This window comes from Octopus sinensis, linkage group LG1 (assembly GCF_006345805.1).
Source record: "Octopus sinensis linkage group LG1, ASM634580v1, whole genome shotgun sequence".
NCBI lineage: Eukaryota > Metazoa > Mollusca > Cephalopoda > Octopoda > Octopodidae > Octopus > Octopus sinensis.
In genome coordinates this window covers 165819360-165839109 of record NC_042997.1, presented here as the reverse complement: position 1 = coordinate 165839109, position 19750 = coordinate 165819360, and the positions used below count along the sequence as shown (strand labels likewise).

Below are 19750 nucleotides of genomic sequence, written 5' to 3'. Positions count from 1 at the left end.
CCACGAGTCCACTGGCCCAACTATTAGTTGCTCTAGATTATTATAAACATTAGGACTAAACTAAGGGTAGACATTCAATGTTTCATTTCTACAATGATGTTTTTTGTAATATTCCAGAAGCACTTTTATACACAAATCCAATTGTTTGATTCAACGACCACATTTCAAAAATATAGAAAATATGTATGAAAATATATTTTTGGACCAGTAGTAAAACAAAATGAACATTATCTGGTTTTTGATAACTCCCAAATGAGATAAAAAATAAAAAAATAAGAAGTTTGAAAGTAAAAAGTTGCCAGAAATTTGAAACCGTATCTAGTTTTTTCAAGTCTCACTAAAACCTTACTTGTTGTTCCAGTAGGACTGGCTCATTACTAATCATTTTGAAAAAACCCAATGCCATTTTTATACAACCTGGTTGTATTGTTTAGAAACTAAGTTTCTATTTGTCCCGTTACTAGGACCACTATGATTCCTTACTGTTGGACCATAAGGACTGATTCCAAACTACTAACTTATTTTAGATCAAATCCAGCTTCCATTACTTTCAGTTTAAACCAATATGTATACAACCACAACTCACCAATTGCTGTTCTAGCAATCTATTCTTTTGCTGTTGTTCATCATTTTTCTTTCTCAACCATTCCTGTTCCATTGCCTCAGATGGTGCTTCTCCTTGTGCCATTCGGGCATAACACTGTCCTACTAAGTCTTCTTGTTGTTTCAGTTCATGATTTAACATCATTGCATTTGCTTGGTTCATGGACAGCTCAGCAGTCATAGACATCATTTTGCGAGTAGTTTCTTTAATCTTGCGCTGCATGTCATTGATCTAAAATATAAAATACTTCATTTCTCACATTGGAACAAAGACTTAAACGTGAAAAGGAGAAGAATAGTCTGTACAAATTAACAACCACTGATGGCTAAACAGCAAAGGTTCCCTCAATAAGACTGAACTCATGAGCAGATGAAACTAAATACTGCAAAGAACTCACTTTGGCTCTCCACCTTTTCTATGATTCCACTGCATTTGTAAAATACAAGGTATTAACAGTTTATTCAGTTTAGACAAATTGGGTTAAGTATTCAAAAGGAAATTTTAATATAAATGTGTAAAGTAAATCCTTGACAAATAGTCACCTCACCATCACTGTGTCTCATTCTACAGAAATCATTTGATTGTTTGGTTGTTTATTCATCTTCAGAACTGAATAGCTGAGAAACTCCAAACATTTTGCATTGAGCATTATTTCTACTAACCTATCTCAGTCATTCTAACCCCAACTTGACAAGGGGGATCTTAAAAAAGCTATGGAACTGACAAATATAAAGCCAATATTCTTTATTTTAAATAGAATCTCTTTTTGTTGTTGTTGTTGATATGGAAATTTGGAAAGATTGAATGAAATTGTAGCATTTGGGTGATGCTGGAGAGACAAAGATTTAAAAAATATGCAGTTGAAAATCATATTTTAAATGCTTGGTCTAATGCTGAACTAAACATATACATATGAATATATCCTATAATATAATTACAAAGAGTAAAGAACAAGGCACAACTGTAAATTCATTACAGATAATTATTTTTTAAACATACACTTTTAGCAAGCTTCAATGTATCATCTTTTCCTGTATCAGCCTTATGTTTAGTTCTTTCCAGAAGATGAGTCACTTGCTTTATAAGGAGATCCTTCTCCATCAGCTGTTTCTCCATATTAGACAATCGGACTTCCAGCTAGACAAACAAAACAATGAATAAGAAAATAAACACTAAATAACTCTGTTGGAATTCTGTTTTGTTGTTATTTTGTTTTTCCAATAAATACAGTTACTGGCATAGTTGTGTGACAAAGGCATTCAGTTTGCAATCAAGTAATTCAAAGTTCAATTCCACTGCATGACAGTCTTTCACCATAGCCTTTGGTCACTCTACTCATTGTGAGAGAAATTGGGTTGACAAAATTATGTAGATATACATTGGATGGACTTTACTTAGTGGGAGAGCTGGTTTCATTGCCAATGATCTGATCATGCAACAGGTTGTATCAGACTACATGTGTCCTGAATTGTGTGTGACCTGACATTAAAAAAAAATACTTTTACCATCATAATAATGAAGTAGTAAAGCCATACAATTTGAAATCTATGAGATTTTGTTTTTTTATTTGTTTGGACTAAGAGAAGAGGTTATGCCCATAGCCTCCACAGGCTCTCCAAAACTGATAATATCCCCCTGGAAATGGGCATAATGGATTGTGTAAGACCTATGGAGATGCAGGCAATATGAATAATGAGAGGAAGAGGGATAAGTGAGTTGTAAGTGTTTGGATGAAAGTGGTATGCAACCAGCTATTTCCATAGAGCAGTGGCCACTGTACTGATGACAGAAAAGGCAGAGAGAAAAGGCCAGGATGATGTGTGCTTAGGATTGACTTCACAGCAACCAAGTGATCTCTCTTTGAACATCATAGAAGAAACAGCTCTATTCCAGGTATGAGAACACTGTGGGTTCCACCTGGACCTTCTAGAAGGTTAATAGTTGTTGAGGGTTGAATTATTTTTTAGCTCTCAAGAAGAAGATCAGTCATTGAGAAGTGGTCTTTACTAAATTGAGGATGAGCGTTCACCAAGAGAAATCTATGGTTAGTTTACCAGACCACTACTGCTTACAGCAGTGATTCAAAGTATTTTTACTAACTACATGGTTCCTATGACAACAGACGCCTAGAACTTTCAGTGACAGCTGCATGCCCTCACACATTAAGCCACAGGGACTCCATTAATGGCATCATATTTACATAAGTATTTATGACAAGGCATCTCATCATAAGCTATCCCACTCCAAGTCAAACTCACATAAATCCAATGAAAAATCCTTTATATAATAATGAAATTATTGTATACAGTGCTCAGGTGCACCACAACTTGTCAAAAGTGTGTATAAAGAATATGCACTTATGTAAAAATGTCTGGAAAGTGAACAGTGTATGAGTCAGATACATTCTTGCATGTGTATGGAGGGGAGAAAATCAGGTGTAGTGTTGGCGAATCTCAGGAAGCATGGAAGTTTTGAAGGATGCAGTGCTCCGACAGCTAACAACTGATGCCGGCAGTTTGTTTCATGTTTCAGCAACTCTCAGCGTGAAAAAATGTTTCCTGAAGTCATGGGAGCTGTGCTGTTTTCTGACTTTGTAAATATGTCCACGGGTGTTAGACAGATGGAGTTTGAAAAGGTGCTCAGAGTTATTGTTAGTAAGATGGTTAATAATCTTATGGGTGTCTGCCAAGTCAGCTGCCAGACGTTCGAGTTTCAATGTATCCATGCCCAGGGAAGATCTGTAAGACATATAATCTAAATCTCCTTTGTATCACATCTCATTGTTGTTAAAAAAAATAGGTTGTATTAGATATTGTGATCTTACATCCACTGCCTGAAAAAAATGAAGGTATGGTTATGGCTGGAAGATATTTGACCATTGCTCTGACTCAGCAAGTTTGACTTGGTGCTAATCAACATGTCTACAGCCAAGTAAATAACTCTTCAGTTTTACGGTGGTGAGTTGTACTCTTCTGTTATTTTTATCTTCTATGGAGGGGGCTTTTGAACAGAATGGATATAAAGAAGTGCTAATGATGGGATATGAACACCAACTTATTAGTTAGTAACATGTCACTCTGTTAATTTAACATCTTGTGGCTCTCAAACACAAGAGCAACTAATCAAGCAGAAAAAATAGAGAATAAAATTTGAAAATTTGAATAAGTTCATACATTACACCATAGAACGTGAGGTTCTATGGTGTAATGGTTAGAACTCTGGACTTTGAATCCAGCGATCTGAGTTCAAATCCCAGTAGAACCTAGTAAAACAACATTTTGTGGAGGCACATGGTCTAGTGGTTAGAGCAGCAGACTCGCAGTCGAGGGAACGCGGGTTCAAATCTCAGACCGGGCGATGTGTGTGTTTATGAGCGAAAACACCTAAGCTCCATACGGCTCTGGCAGAAAGTAATGGTGAACTTCTGCTGACTATAGGGAGATAAATGGCGGTGCATCAGCATGGCCGCAGCTCTGAGCTGAAACCAGAGAGAAAAAAAATATATCACAGGAGACACAAATCTTTATATTTCAATCAAAGTATTTTTTTATGTGTGAAAGAAAGAAAAATTTTAAATACTCTGTAAATAAAAAATGTGTACAACAGAAAAGAGATAAAGCCATTGTTGTTTAAACTCCTGGTCAGCCCTGATTGAATAGATTTATAGTCAAACCATTGTGAACCTCTTGTATTTTATCTACATGCAAGAAGTCAAAAGCCATACAATCCAACATGTCTTTTCTAAGAAGTGGAGTATGATTTGAGAGATCTAGCTGCTATTTGTAGTAAGCTAAGTGACCACATAGAGGCTGCCTTGGCTCAAAAAGATATGATGTGGTATAAGTACTTGGTGGGTTATTTCAAATTAGGTATTGTAAGAATAGTTTTCACAGAATATAGTATCTGTTGCAGTTACTCTCTTGATAGAGCTTAGTGATTCTGATCATTGAACTTCAAAGATTACTCTGCTCAGCATCATTGTAAGAAGCACCATTGGCTCAGCTGAGCTCTTCTGCTACCTCTTCATAATCCACCAAGCTGCAGTTCCATAACTTCGCTATATCCCTGGCAGGGTGGATGAATGGGTGCTATACCTTGCCAAAGAGCAACCTGTAACTATGCAAGGCACAGTTCTCACTCTATGAAGTATTTTCAAAATACCCACATACCCATTCAAAATACTCACATATCTATTCAAAATCCCCACATACCCATAATTTGTATGAAGTTAACTAAGATATAAAGTTCAATTAAGTTTGGCATCCTAAGTTTGCTTGACCTATGAATTCCTTTCAAGTATCTGGTTGGCTATAGCAACAAGCACAAAAACAAATTCAGCAAACCTTTATACACACATAGTACTCGAAATCGAAATCGATCAAAATCAATGGAAATTGTAGTTGTGATACCAGTGCCGGTGGCACGTAAGAGAACCATCCAAACGTGGCTGTTGCCAGCGCCGCCCCAACTGGCCTCTGTGACGGTGGCACGTAAAAAGCACCATCCGATCGTGGTCATTGCCAGCCTTGTCTGGCACCTGTGCCGGTGGCATGTAAAAAGCACCCACTACACTCACAGAGTGGGCGGCGTTAGGAAGGGCATCCAGCTGTAGAAACACTGCCAGATCAGACTGGGCCTGGTGCAGCCGCCTGGCTTTCCAGACCCCAGTTGAACTGTCCAACCCATGCTAGCATGGAAAGCGGACGTTAAATGATGATGATGATGATGAGTACCACATGCACTACATAGGAAAGCAAGTCATTAGTTGAGATGGATCTTGTTTACATTATACATCAAAAGAATATGTTCTTATTCTGATATTTATTATATCTATGAGGTGTTTAGAGGAGACTACTAGAAAGGTTACCCCTAGACACTCACATCAAAGATTAAATAACATTGGTATCCATTAACTTCAGAGCAACATGTGTCAATAAAGTTTGTGTGTGAGAGAAGATAATTTTTAAAATTCAAAATCTGTTATCAACATACCTTTTCAATTTTCTGTGACAATTCAAGAGGAGAAGGATCATTACCATGAAGGAAACGCAGATATTTCTCATTGTCTCTCTCCACAACACTTTTTGCCATTATCTTACATTTAATTTCCCATTCGCAATGCTAAAAGTAATAATAGCAATACCAATAATGATCATGATAATAATAAGAACAACAACAACAACAACAAAACAACTATCCTTTTCTACTATCGACACAAGGCCTGAAATTTTGGGGTAAATTTTAGGGAAAATTCTAACTGGGCCCCACCTGCAAGGTCATGTGCTGTTTATCTAGATATGAGATCACCATGCTGCGCAGATATGGTTGTGATGCATGTGCCTAGTGTACCCTTATTAGACAGGTAGTCATGATGAATATACTGGGCTACGTATATTTTATCCCTGTGTCACTTTGATGGCATGCCCTGCTCTCTCACTCAATAATAATAATAACAATAATAATAATAATAATAATAATAATAATAATAATAATAATAATAATAATAATATTGCCCTGGGAATGATAGCAAAAGGGGCTGATTGCTACCTAACTCAGATACCAGGAAACCCACAAATGGCAGAAATTCAAAAGATAGCGCTCATGGGAACTGCTCATATCCTACGCAAAATACTTTCTATGTAATATGTAATCTCAAGGTTTAAAACAAACATAGTTTACGTTTTTTTTTTTTTTTAGACATTCACTAGTACAACACCAAAAAAAAAACCCAAATATATGGCACACTAGGCATAACAACAACATGAACTTCCAGCCTGTTGTCTCTTGAGGTCTCTGGATGAGACTTAGAGCCAACTTGTACAAATATAAAGCAAAAGTCAAACATAGAATAATAATAATAATAATGATAATAATAATAATAATAATCCTTTCTACTGAAGGCATAAAGCCTAAAATTTGGAGGAAGGGGACTAGTTGATTATATTGACTCCAGTGTTTCACTGGTACTTGATTTATCGACCCCAAAAGGATGAAGAGCAAAGTCGACCTCAGCAAAGGCAAAGGCAACCCCAGTGAAGGCTGTTTCTTTCCTTGTACAAGGTAGTAGCTGAGATGACTTTACAATTGCAAACTACAGAAAGAACTGCAGGTTTACACAGAATCAAATATGAGAAAACTAACATGCAAAAAACATTATGAAAAGAAATAATGAAACATCCCATTAGAAGGACAGGGAACTACAGAGATCCTACTTTATCTTTAATGCAAATATCCTCCCCCAGGTTTTTATTCTCTTGGCATGTGCTGAGAATAGACCCCTTTACTTAGGTCATACTCACACTTCCAACAAATTCACTAAAGCATCTCCCTCTCTACCATTAACTTCTTAATTGAGTTGATGAGAACTTTAGAGGAAAACGTCTGTCATTAGTCCTTTCAGACTTGTCCACCATACTACCTCTTTTTCTAAAGGCGTTAGACAGAAGAAAATTATCTATTCTTCTCAGTCAAAGAAAAATGTTAGTGTTGATCTTCATAATGGACTCAGATGAGCTCAATTAAACCTGATCATGACAACAGCTATTTAACATAAATGCACAAGCCAGCATGCAGAATGATTTTGTTACTTTGTATTTATTACCTTGTATAGGCCCAGCCACATATATAAAAACAAAACACTTTTTATTTTTCGGTAGGAAGAGGCCGAACAATTTTATCTATAGCTCTGATGATTATGGAAAAAATTAAGCAATTGAAGGAGATAAATTAATGATTAAGGAATTGATTAAATGATTATTTAAATGATTTATCAGTAAGATTAATTGCTTGATTGATATAAAAAAAATTCTTTCATTAATAATCTGAAATTTTGTTTACATCAAATTTGGCATTTCTGAGTTTTTCTAGCAGAGGTTTCCTCTCAGGAAGCTGCCTGTCTAAGACATTGATCTCTCTTAACAATGAACTCTTTTCAAGATGCATTATTTTCAATTCTTGTTCAAAATTTTCAAGCTCTGAATTTCCTTTTGTAATCATGTCATCTAAATTGAAATTTAAAAAAAATAAATAGATAAAATTTAGATAAATGAAATTGGTGAACATTAAAATATCAAAATAATAAAAAATGTTCTGAGTTTGTTGAATTTTATTTTCTTTGATTTTCAGAAAATTTCAGATATATTAAAAGAAATATTTTGATTTGTTGTAAATGAACACACACCAGTTGTTGAGGAATGTATGCATGTCTTTATAGTCATCTGCCTGTAGCCAAGGATTGAACAATACTTTGTAAGTGAAAGAATACAAAAGGATGAAAAGTATAGTCAAACTTTGTGTGATTTGAACAAAGGGGCACACTCAGAACAGATAATACTGCAGAGTATTGTATTTGATACATTAATGATTTCATGTATTTACACACACACACACACACACACACCCATACACACATGCAGATATGCACATATAATATACATATATGTATGTGTATATGTGTATTTGTCTGTATATGTAGTGTAAGGGAAAGCAAGCAATTGATCAAATCAACTACAAAAATATATTTTCACTTACTCTGAACATTGAATTTTTCATAAAATAAACATACTTCTGAGTTTATTTTGATTAACCATTCACCCCTACAAATAAAAAAAATATGATAGATATTCTGGCCTTAATGAGATATCTTCTCTTCTTCAAGTGAAGTTAGTCCTCAAAATAACATAAGATCACATCAAAATATTTAAAATACCCATATTACATGATCTGTACTGGTAAAAAACATACAGGGCTTCAAAACTCTTCATTGTGAGACCAAGAAGAGAAATAACTTTACAAGAGAACTACATATTTATAATAAAACAAGTTTAAACCCTTTAGCATTTAAAGTGACCATATCAGGCCCAAAATATTCTATCTGTTTTATGTTCAAATCAGAGAGATCCAACCTCTCGCACCCACCCTACAATGTCATTGTAAAAATAAACAATCACCTTAAAGCTATGAAATAATGCATGATTGATTCAAAACGATGTGAATAAGTATGTATTACATTTGACAGAGTAATCTGAATGCTTAAAGTTAAAGGATCAGAGGCAATAAATAGTGAAGCAGAACTTAAAGGCATGTTTCATTCAGAAACACAGCTATGTAATTAAGAAATTCACTTCACAACGAAGATGCTGTGTAGTGAAGTCAACTTAGTGGTTTAACAAATATAGATCAATCAATAAGTACTGAAGTTGATATGAGTGATTAAATGCTTGCAGGCAGTGTCCCAGTGTGGCTGCAGTTGAATGATTAGAACCAATAAAAGCATATCATACTATTAAACATTTCAATGACATGCAATGAAATAACATGAAGTTCATAAAACATTGATAGATTTTACATGGATTATATCTTATAGATATCGTCTTGACACCTGATTTTTTTCATAAGATTCAAGGATGGTATGATTCTAAGAGTAATTTAACAAAAATAATAAGCAGGATGTTTTTGATACTGTAACAGAGTTGATGATGATGGTGATGATGATGTGTATATGTATTTGATAAAAATTGATTGCTTTTACTTCAAACGTACTTATCACTCTTAAATAAAGTGAGAAACATCAATAAATAAAGATTTTTCTTCATTGCATATTGATAATGTATGCATTACAAAGTTAAAAACAAACTTCAGACAATCATCTTTGAGCTATTGCTTAGTTTCCTCTTTAAAGGGAATATGTTCGCAATATTTATTAGTCTTCATTACTTACCTGTAAAACACTGCTTATACTAATAAATTCTGAACAACAAAAGTGTCAAAGACTACAACAAAAATCATCCTCCTCCTCCTCCTCCTCCTCATCATCATCATCATCATCATCACCACCACCACCACCACCACCACCACCACCACCACCAACAACAACAACAACAACACACACACAACTACAGCAACAACACTGCCACAAATAAGCATTGAATGCTAAGGAGCTATAACCTAAAACTGATACACACATGCCAAAGCATAATCAAATTTACAATCACAAAACAACAATCATACGAAAACAACAACATACTTTTTGTTACGTTCTTGAATGGCATTTTCGTATCTCTTTCTCAGCTTGATCATATGTTCTTCAGTTTGGTTAATCATGTAATTAAACTTCCTTATCTCTATCTTTTGTTGTTCACATTGTTCTTCCAAGTCAATCACCTTCCGATGATGTTTATCTATGTCTTCACGCAGGGCATCACGTAGTAAGACATTCTGCATGTGTTTTAGTCGCTCTTTATGAAGTTGTCTGCAACAAGAACAAATTCCAGTTAATATGTATTAATCTACAGGGATGTTAAAACTCTTTTATACATTGATTCATTTGATGTCCATATTTTACCATGCAGCAGTGTTATCTCTTATTATAAAAGGCAGATTTTATCTGCCTCCCTTTGTCTCTTATAGAAATCTACAATATAGGATTTCTTCAATTACAATTTACCTAGCATTTTTAAGAGTAGAATAAATCGGGTCATGCCAGGTACAGTTTTTCAAATTTCAACCCCAATTAAGCAAAATTTCGAGAAAACTCACATTGTGGTGTGTAAGTGAAGTGCTTTTCTTAGTGTGGGCTACAGCACACACACACACACACACACAAAAACGGAGCAATCTGCTTCACTCATCCTATCACCCTAATTTCTCCTCCTTTCTCTTTGCAAGTGTGCAACGATTAAAGTGAAAGTATTTATATAAAACGGATCACTCATGCTATCACCATAATTTCTCATACTTTCTCTTTGCAAGTGTACCTTAAACCACTACCCCCCAAAAAAAAACACACCAAACAGAAACAAATAAATACATAACGATTTACTCCTCACACAATTTCTTCAATTAGAGTTTACCTATGATTTTTCAAAGTACTTCCATTCGGTCATGACATACAAAATTTCTTTCAATTTCACCCCCATTTCAGAAAAAATTCGAGAAAACTACCATTTCACTTCAAAGCCTTTACTCTGCATATTACTCCCACTTCCTCTTTACACACATAGACACGCAAATATATAAATAAAATTGTAAGCTAATGTGTGTGTGTGTGTGCATGTGTGTGAGTGTGTGTGCGTGTGAGGGTGTGTGTGTGTGTGTGTGTGTGTGTGCGTGTGCGTGAGTGTGTGACAGGGATGAGCCAGTCAGACTGGTCATCCTTTTTACTACACCACTGGTTTTCAGTTCATATTCATCAAATTAATACTCACAACAAGAAGGACTATTCATTATTATACATCAGTTCCACACATTTACCCTGGTTCCATTTTGGACAACTGCACAAACATTTGCCATTTCACACATGTATGTAAACAAATTCCTTTCTTAAAAATTTCAATTCATTTTATTTTTCAATTCATACAAAGTTTTTTAGGACGAATGTAAGATCTAAAGTATATCCAAGTAGCAGAAAGATCGCCCAAAAGTGTATATAGATATTTAAATGTATTTATATATTCATCTATACACAGATGTATGTATAATGTGTGTGTATATATTTCCATAGACGTAACCATTCACTCCATACAAAGTTTTTTAGGACGAATGTAAGATCTAAAGTATATCCAAGAGGCAGAAAGATCGCCCAAAAGTGTATATAGATATTTAAATGTATTTATATATTCATCTATACACAGATGTATGTATAATGTGTGTGTATATATTTCCATAGACGTAACCATTCACTCCGCACAAAGTTTTTTAGGACGAAAATAAGATCTAAAGTTATCTCTAAGTAGCAGAAAGATCGCCCAAAAGTGTATATAGATATATAAATGTATTTATATATTCATCTATGCACACATGTATGTATAACGTGTGTGTATATATTTCCATAGAGATAACCATTCACTCCATACAAAGTTTTTTAGGACGAAAATAAGATCTAAAGTTATCTCTAAGAAAAAGAAAGATCGCCCAAAAGTGTATATAGATATTTAAATGTATTTATATATTCATCTATACACACATGTATGTATAATGTGCGTGTATATATTTCCATAGAGGTAACCATTCAATCCATACAAAATTTTTTAGGACGAAAATCTTTATATATAAAAGAAAGGTTGTGTGTCTGTCTACTCCGATTTAGATTCCTAACTACTCCCACATTTTGCGATGCAGTTTAACCAAAACCGGGTATCTTATAGTCGTGATTCATATCGAGCCCTTCTGGGTATTAGCACGCGTCTACGATGAGTCTACGATTTTACAAATAATTTACCATCATTTTTTTCCATTTTAATGCATATTTTTTAAATAAAGGGAATAAATTCCTTTGAGCACCCCGGACTACCACCACACTTTCTCAAACTTAAAGTTGGTGCCCCTATAATGCTCATCAGATATTTGGTTCCCCCAAAACAATGCAATGGCACACGTTTGATCGTTAAGTCCTTATCTCCCACCGTAAACTTATATCAATATTTGCCTGAATAATCATCATAATTCAGTGCAATCATTAACAGTACTTTCAAGCAATTCAGCCCCGAGCAACGCCGGGCAATTCTGCTAGTATGAATATATTACTAAGGTATTGTTTTACTACCAGATGCTCTTTCTGTCACTAACACTTACCTGTTTTTCAAGGAAAGGCATCCCTTATTTCTCACAACTTTGAAGGCACAATCATCATCATCATTTAACGTCTGTTTTCCATGCTAGCATGGGTTGGACGGTTCGACCAGGGTCTGGGAAGCCAGGAGGCTGCACCAGGCTCCAGTCTGATCTGGCAGTGTTTCTACAGCTGGATACCCTTCCTAACACCAACCACTCCGTGAGTGTAGTGGGTGCTTTTTTATGTGCCACCGGCACAGAGGCCAGAGGAGGCTGGCAAATGGCCATGATCACATGTAGCTTATGACTTTCATAGAGTGCAAATGTAATCAAACACACACACACACACACACATGCATGGCAGGCTTCTTTCAGTTTCTACCAAATTTACTCATAAGGTTTTGATTAGTCTAGGGTTATAGTGGAAAACACTTGCCCAAGATGTGATACAGTGAGATTGAACCCCAAATCAATGTGCTTGGGAAGCAAACTTCTTAATCACAGAACCCATACTCACATGTAAAGTGTAATAATTTATGCATATCATTCATATTACACTACTTATCACAAAATTCTCTCAAATTTATGAATATTAATGAAAATGCTTAAAAACCACTTAACGAGCCTCACTGAGGAAATGGCAAGGGACTGGGGGGTTATGGTGATTTGTTGTACTTGAAAATATGCATCAAGCCAAGTAAAATCACTGTCGTCCATAAATACAAGCTTGTCCTTTACAGGTGCTGGTGCCACATAAAATGCACTCATACAGGTGCTGCATAAATGCACCTGTGCCAGTGGCACATAAAAGGCTCCTAACACATTCTTTAAAGTGGTTGGCATTAGGAAGGGCATCCAGCCACAGAAACCATACTAAAACAGACCTCTGGAATCTGGTCAACTCCTGTCAAATGGTCCAACCCATGCCAGTGCAGAAAACAGACGTTAAACAACGATAACAATGGTGATGCTTAATTGCTTTCAATGCAAAAGGCATCTCTAGAAAATTTTCCCATAACATTTTATGTTTCTCAAAATATTTATCGTTTCACTCATTCTAAAATCTGGTGAGTATGTGTTAGACTAAGCTTTGCAGAAGAGGCCTGATAAAACTAACAATCCTGGAATTTTCATTGGGCATATCACAGATCAGGCTAATGTCCCACTACACATCCACATTCAGCTATTAAGTAATTTGATTTATTTCCCTTGACCTTTCTTCACAAGTCCTTTCATTAATTTTTGTTTTTGTAATTTCGTTACATGTATAGTTTCAGTTGATTATAAAAAAAAATGGTAGGCCCTCAATAGATTATACATAAGAATAGTTAGTCAATAGACCTGTCTTTTTTTTGCTATGAGGAATGTTTGGTTGAAATGGCAATGTAATGAAAGGCTTCATGCTTCAACTATTTGTATATGTCTAAACTAAAAAATTTTTCAAAATATTATGAAGTAAATTTAAAATTCAGTTTGTCTCCTCCTCATCACCACCACCACCACCACCACCATTATTATTTTATATTTTGCCCACTCAAGATCAGCAATAATTTACGGTAAAGCTGAATCCACCCATGATACAGGCATAAACCGCCTAAAAGATGACATTAATTTTGTTTCCATTTTGGTTGGAGAATTGTTCTCCGTGAACGAAAAGGTCAGTGTCCTTAAGGTCGCTCGGCTAGGAAGATTCCAAGCGAACCCAACCGCAGATACTAGACCACGCCCAATAAGGGTAATCTTTTCTTCTGATCGGGAGGCTTCAGTCTTTCTGAACAGAGCTCAGACGCATGCCTGGGAGGACCCCAATATGGGTTTTCGCGAGGAATACTCACTAAGAGAGAGAATTCGCCGGAGAAACCTGATATCCGAACTAAAGATGAGGAAACAAAGGGGAGAGAAGGGTTTACGAATCCAAGATGGACAGATAATCAAGTCCTACCTCTGGTCCCATGCTGTAGTGCTGACAGGGAAAGTGATGTGAGGGCAAATCGAAGTGAAGTTGATACTCCCGTCAACGATGCTAGCTCTGATACCCCTTATTCTGCTTGCTCCCCAACTCCCGCCCCTCAGACTTCACAGCTCAGCATCGTCTACACCAACTCGTGCTCCTTATTCCCAAAGTTCAGTGAACTATTTACACTGGCCATACGTGACTCCCCTGATGTGATAGCTATCACCGAGACTTGGCTGACTCCAGCAGTAAAGGACTCAGAAATCCACCTGCAGGGCTACGTCCTTTTCAGATGTGACAGAGGAAAAAGGCGAGGTGGAGGTGTTGCTGTGTATGTTAAGTCTGAGCACAAACCGTCCAGCGGTATTCTACCCACTAATGCTCAGCCTACAACAAAATTCGATGCCGTCTATTGCAAGCTGAGCCTATCTGAGTTTTGCCTGCCCGTGCTGGCTGTCTACAGGCCGCCTCTTGCTGACCCCCAGGACGATGCCCATCTACTCGAAGCGATAAGATTCGTCTCAGTTTCGCATGACTGTTTGGTACTAGGAGACTTCAACGCTCCCACAATCGATTGGCCCGCATCAATTTGTACAACATCTTCCCGGTTCGGCCAGGCCCTTCTTGACGTGGCTGAAGATTGTTTTCTATCGCAACATGTTGAATATCCGACAAGGCATCCATCTGGGCAGCAGCCATCTATGCTAGATCTGGTATTCTCCCGCTATCCAAGATCAGTGTCAGACATATCTGTGTACGCCCCTCTTGCCAAGAGTGATCATGCGGTCCTGAAGTTCGTCATGCACACAACTTTTTCTACACCCACGACTACTTCGCTGCCACGTAGAGTCTTCTCTGCAATTAATCTTGAAATTCTAACCGAGGCTTCCGCGCTTCTGAACTGGCGATCCCTGATGACGTTGTCCTCAGTTGACGAACTATGGTCATCCCTCAAAGCATATGTAATCTGTTTGACTGACCAGGCAGTTCCCGTTGGGCTTCCCAAGAGGAAGAAACACAAGCCCTGGGTGACGAAAGGGTTAAACGAGAACGTCGACTCAGAGATATTGCTTGGGCTGAATTAAAAAATCTGGATTCGACTGCAGCTTTTGAGGTGTACAAAACTCAACGAGACCGAGCCGTGAAAATTGAAAAGAAAGAACGCTTCAGTTACGAATACAAAATCGCGGCAAATGCCAGTAGCAATCCAAAAACCTTCTTTGCCCATGTCCAGCGGAATTCCCGCTTGAACAACCAGATTGCAACGTTGGTAGACTCAACAGGCGTATCGATTGAGGACCCTTATCAACAGAGTCAATTATTTGCCGAGGCTTTTTCAACTATTTTCAAACAAGATGATGGTCGTGAACCCCCTCCATTTGATAGATCGGTACCTCCAATGCTTCGATTGGTCATCACGCGGGACGAAGTCAAACGTGTTATTCAAGGCCTCGATGTCAACAAAGGTCACGGCCCTGACGGCATACACCCACGGGTTATCAAAGCGTTGGCTCCGGTCATCTGTGAGCCCTTAACACGACTATTCAATATGTCATTGGCGACGGGTGTTATACCTGCAGACTGGAGAACAGCGATAATCTGCCCAATTTTCAAGAAAGGGAGCCGCGAAGACCCGCTTAACTACCGACCGGTTTCCCTTACATCAATTATCAGCAAGATGTTCGAAACCATCCTTAAGAAAAGTATGATGCTCCACCTCCTAAACACAGCCTCTATCTCTGATTCCCAACACGGCTTCGTGCCAAAGAGATCATGCTTGACCAACCTACTAGTAATGGAAGAATTGGTGACGCGCATCCTCGATGATAGTGATGCTGTTGACATCGTTTTACTGGACTTTGCCAAAGCTTTTGACTCGGTAAACCACCGCCTATTGCTTGTCAAGCTTCAAGCATATAGTTTCCATCCGGATATTGTACGATGGGTTGGTGCCTTCCTCTCAGATCGCTCCTTCCAAGTCCAAGTTAATGGTTCGCGGTCCGACGTCTCCAGTGCGAGCAGTGGCGTGCCTCAAGGTTCAGTGCTTGGGCCCTTGTTGTTCTTAGTCTTCATAAATGACTTGCCCGACGACCTCACGCAACACACCCTTCTATTTGCCGACGATATCAAACTGGTCGCTCCTCGCGGTAATATAGAGGATCTTCGTCGATGCCTTCACCAAATTTGGAAGTGGTCTAACAATTGGGACCTGTGTCTGAACGTGTCAAAGTGCTGTCATCTGCCTGTCGGCTCTACTCCTGCAACTCAACTTGATTTCGAGCTGGGTCGTCTGCTGCTGGAGAGGACCGATCAGGTAAAGGACCTAGGTATCTTGGTGGATTCCTCCTTTTCGCCTTCGGCCCAGTGCGTCCATGCTGCCAACAAAGCACGCGGAATTCTGTTCTTGATTCGACGGTCATTCGGAATGCTCACAGCAGCCATATTCCTACCACTCTATGTCACGCTGGTGAGACCCATATTGGAGTATGGGATTCAAGCCTCTTCTCCTTATCTCCTCAAAGACATACAGCATCTCGAAAGAGTCCAGAAGCTGGCTACCCGCATGGTTCATGGTCTCAAAAATTTGTCCTACGAAGAAAGGCTGAGGACGCTCAACCTTTATTCTCTTGAAAAACGCCGCCGCCGTGGTGATCTCATTCTCGCCCACAACATCATAAGCGGAAAGTGTAACCTCTCGAAAGAGCTGTTCTTCACTCCTGCTCCAGAGCGTCGGCTGCGGGGTCATTCCGAAAAGCTCTACCTGCGACGATTTCATCTCAATCGAAGGAGAGGAGCTTTCTCCGTCCGGGTTGCGATTCCGTGGAACAAGCTGCCAGACGAGATGGTGAAGATGCCGACGACCGCTTTGTTCAAAGCCTCCCTTGACCTCAAGTGGCCTGAACTCTTTACATGAACACCACCCTGTACTTAACTCCATGTCCCCCTACATGGCCTTGCTATTTGCTTTTGAGCCAAATTAACTAACTAACTAACATATCCCATTTTCTATTCTAGAATGGGTTGGAGAGATGGACACAGTGTGAGTCAGCTCTTATTTGGAGTTTCTGCTCTCCTAGACAGAACCATCTTTCCTTCTTACATTCTATTTTTTATCAAGTTTCCGTGGCTAGGTGCCCTTCCAATTACCAGCCTTTACAGAGAGTGTATTGTATGCATATAGCATTAATATAATTGAGGCTGTCTTGTGTCCAGTAAAACTCTCTACCCTGTGTTGTCTCAGTTCATTCACCAACCTTGTTACAAAATGTATTAGATGCATTTTTATTGTGAATTACACGCAGAGAATTCTTGTATATGCTTGTATCAGTGTGAAGTGAGTGAGAACCAAACTGCTTGAACAGATATATCCAGTGGTATCCAAGTCTGAATAAGTTATCTCCCATTAGAAAACTGCTACTAAGTGCCATACAAAATAGAAGGGATCATATAATCAACAACAAAAATAAACTGTAAAGAATGTGTATCAGTATGACCTTCTCCAAACACTGAAATCTGGATAAAAAAAAGATAATAGAAGATAAGTAACTTAGAAGCTAGTAAATCATCTAAATAACTCTGCCACATAAATTAACTGTTTCCTACTCACTTGTCTTTCAGTACAACTGCTGTTCGGAGGATCTCCATTTCATTCTGTATGATTTTTATCTTCTGCCTCAGTTCGCTGGTCTTTTGTGTACTACTCTGGATGAGGGATACATACTTGTTCCGGTCAGTTTTCATGCTTTCATATTTCTGGGCAAAAACCTTTAGTCTACAACAAGCAAGAAAAATATGAATGGTGGGAAGAAACTTAAGAAAGTGTGGATAGAAAAGAAAAGAAAAGGAAAGGAAAGAAAATGAAGATGTAGAAGAAGAAAGGATTATTTTGTTTGGGTAAATATACTGTTGTGGTTACTGCTGTTTAATCACAGCTCAGCTCTGATCAAGCAGACCAACAATCAGATTTCAGTCATGAGTCATGACTGAAATAAAGAGGATACTTTAATGTGATTTTTTGTGATCTATGAATACATCTTTTGTAATTTGTTTTGCAGATACCTATAAATTGAAGACGGACTAGCAGGCCGAATTCTAAGGCTTTGTGGGCCAGACGTTGGGCAGCACTGGTCATGACCATATAACCATCTTTCAATCAGACACAATATATCTAGGGCTACATAATCCAATGTTATCTGCTTTCTTAAGAAAGTACAGTGTAATTTGAGGGAGATGTAGATGCTATTTCTAAGAGGTCAAGCAACCACATTGGCTTGCCTAGTTAACTTTATTCTTTTTATACATGAGTATATTGATATACTAAACATTTCTTTGACTGCTTTCTTCTACTCCCTTTCTACTTACTCTCTTTCTCTTTTACTCTTTTACTTGTTTCAGTCATTTGACTGCGGCCATGCTGGAGCACCGCCTTTAATCGAGCAACTCGACCCCGGGACTTATTTTTTTTGTAAGCCCAGTACTTATTCTATCGGTCTCTTTTGCCGAACCGCTAAGTAACAAGGACGCAAACACACCAGCATCGGTTGTCAAGCAATGCCAGGGGGACAAACACAGACACACAAACACACACACACACATATATATATACATATATACGACGGGCTTCTTTCAGTTTCCGTCTACCAAATCCACTCACAAGGCTTTGGTCGGCCCGAGGCTATAGTAGAAGACACTTGCCCAAGGTGCCACGCAGTGGGACTGAACCCGGAACCATGTGGTTGGTAAACAAGCTACTTACCACACAGCCACTCCTGCGCCTATTGCTACATTGCTTCAAGAGAACTACAACGCTCATATATATATATATATATACTAGCAGCTAAGCCCAGTTTCACCTGGTATTTTGGATGATGTGGCTGTAAAACCTGCTCTGTGTAAGTATTTGACTTGTTTAGGCACACTTACATTAAAAAACAATTTTAGAATGACTTTTTTCTGTCAAAACACTAAAAATATTTGACCAACAAAAAAATAAAAAACCAAGATTCAACCAAATCAAAAAATAAACCCAAATACTAAGCAAACAAAGATGAACCATTCCATTTCCATTGCGCGCACACACACACACACACACACACGCACGCACGCACACACACACACACACACACACACACACACACACACACACACACATTCACATACCCCACTCCTTTTACATAGACACATATATATTCACACAGGGTTGAAATGGTTCTGTACCTTTTCTTTTTTTCTCTCAGCTTCTTCTTATGATCATCAATAAGACCATATTTTGCTTTTAATTCCTCCTTTATACATCGATGTCGGTTGTCAGCCCGATTTTTATCTCGGGCTTTTTTGTCCCGCTCAACAGTCTAGAAAATATGTAGAAATACATAACATTCTGAAACAATAATTTAAAAGTATATATACATACAGCATACATGCATTACACACACACACACACACACACACACACACACACACACACATACACGTTATCAGTCAATTGTCCATAAGTGAGAAAAAAGAACACTCTAAAGGAGAGTTGGAGCAGTTATATTACTGAGTAGCATATTCCTAGTTGTGACATATAACCAGTCAGAAAATTACCATATGTTTATATTTACTATTGCACTTAGCAATGCAGACAACTGACTGGACAT

The 19750-nt window shown here is 37.8% G+C and overlaps 1 protein-coding gene and 1 non-coding gene across 6 annotated transcripts in view; one reads left to right on the top strand and one right to left on the bottom strand.

Annotated features, from left to right (window-relative positions):
- Positions 1 to 19750, bottom strand: part of LOC115228511 (coiled-coil domain-containing protein 146-like) — a 57360-nt gene that overhangs the window by 5827 nt on the left and 31783 nt on the right. For all 5 annotated transcript variants that reach the window (XM_036506390.1, XM_036506374.1, XM_036506359.1 and 2 more), the window contains 8 exons: positions 19326 to 19459; positions 17716 to 17880; positions 9630 to 9854; positions 8135 to 8199; positions 7442 to 7605; positions 5597 to 5725; positions 1604 to 1741; positions 587 to 835 (listed from right to left, as the gene is read on the bottom strand). In XM_036506390.1, the coding sequence (XP_036362283.1) occupies positions 587 to 835; positions 1604 to 1741; positions 5597 to 5725; positions 7442 to 7605; positions 8135 to 8199; positions 9630 to 9854; positions 17716 to 17880; positions 19326 to 19459 (1269 nt within the window). The remainder of the gene's footprint in view (positions 1 to 586; positions 836 to 1603; positions 1742 to 5596; positions 5726 to 7441; positions 7606 to 8134; positions 8200 to 9629; positions 9855 to 17715; positions 17881 to 19325; positions 19460 to 19750) is intronic.
- Trnaq-uug lies at positions 3797 to 3868 on the top strand. The gene has a single exon. It is a non-coding gene; the product is annotated as a tRNA-Gln (tRNA).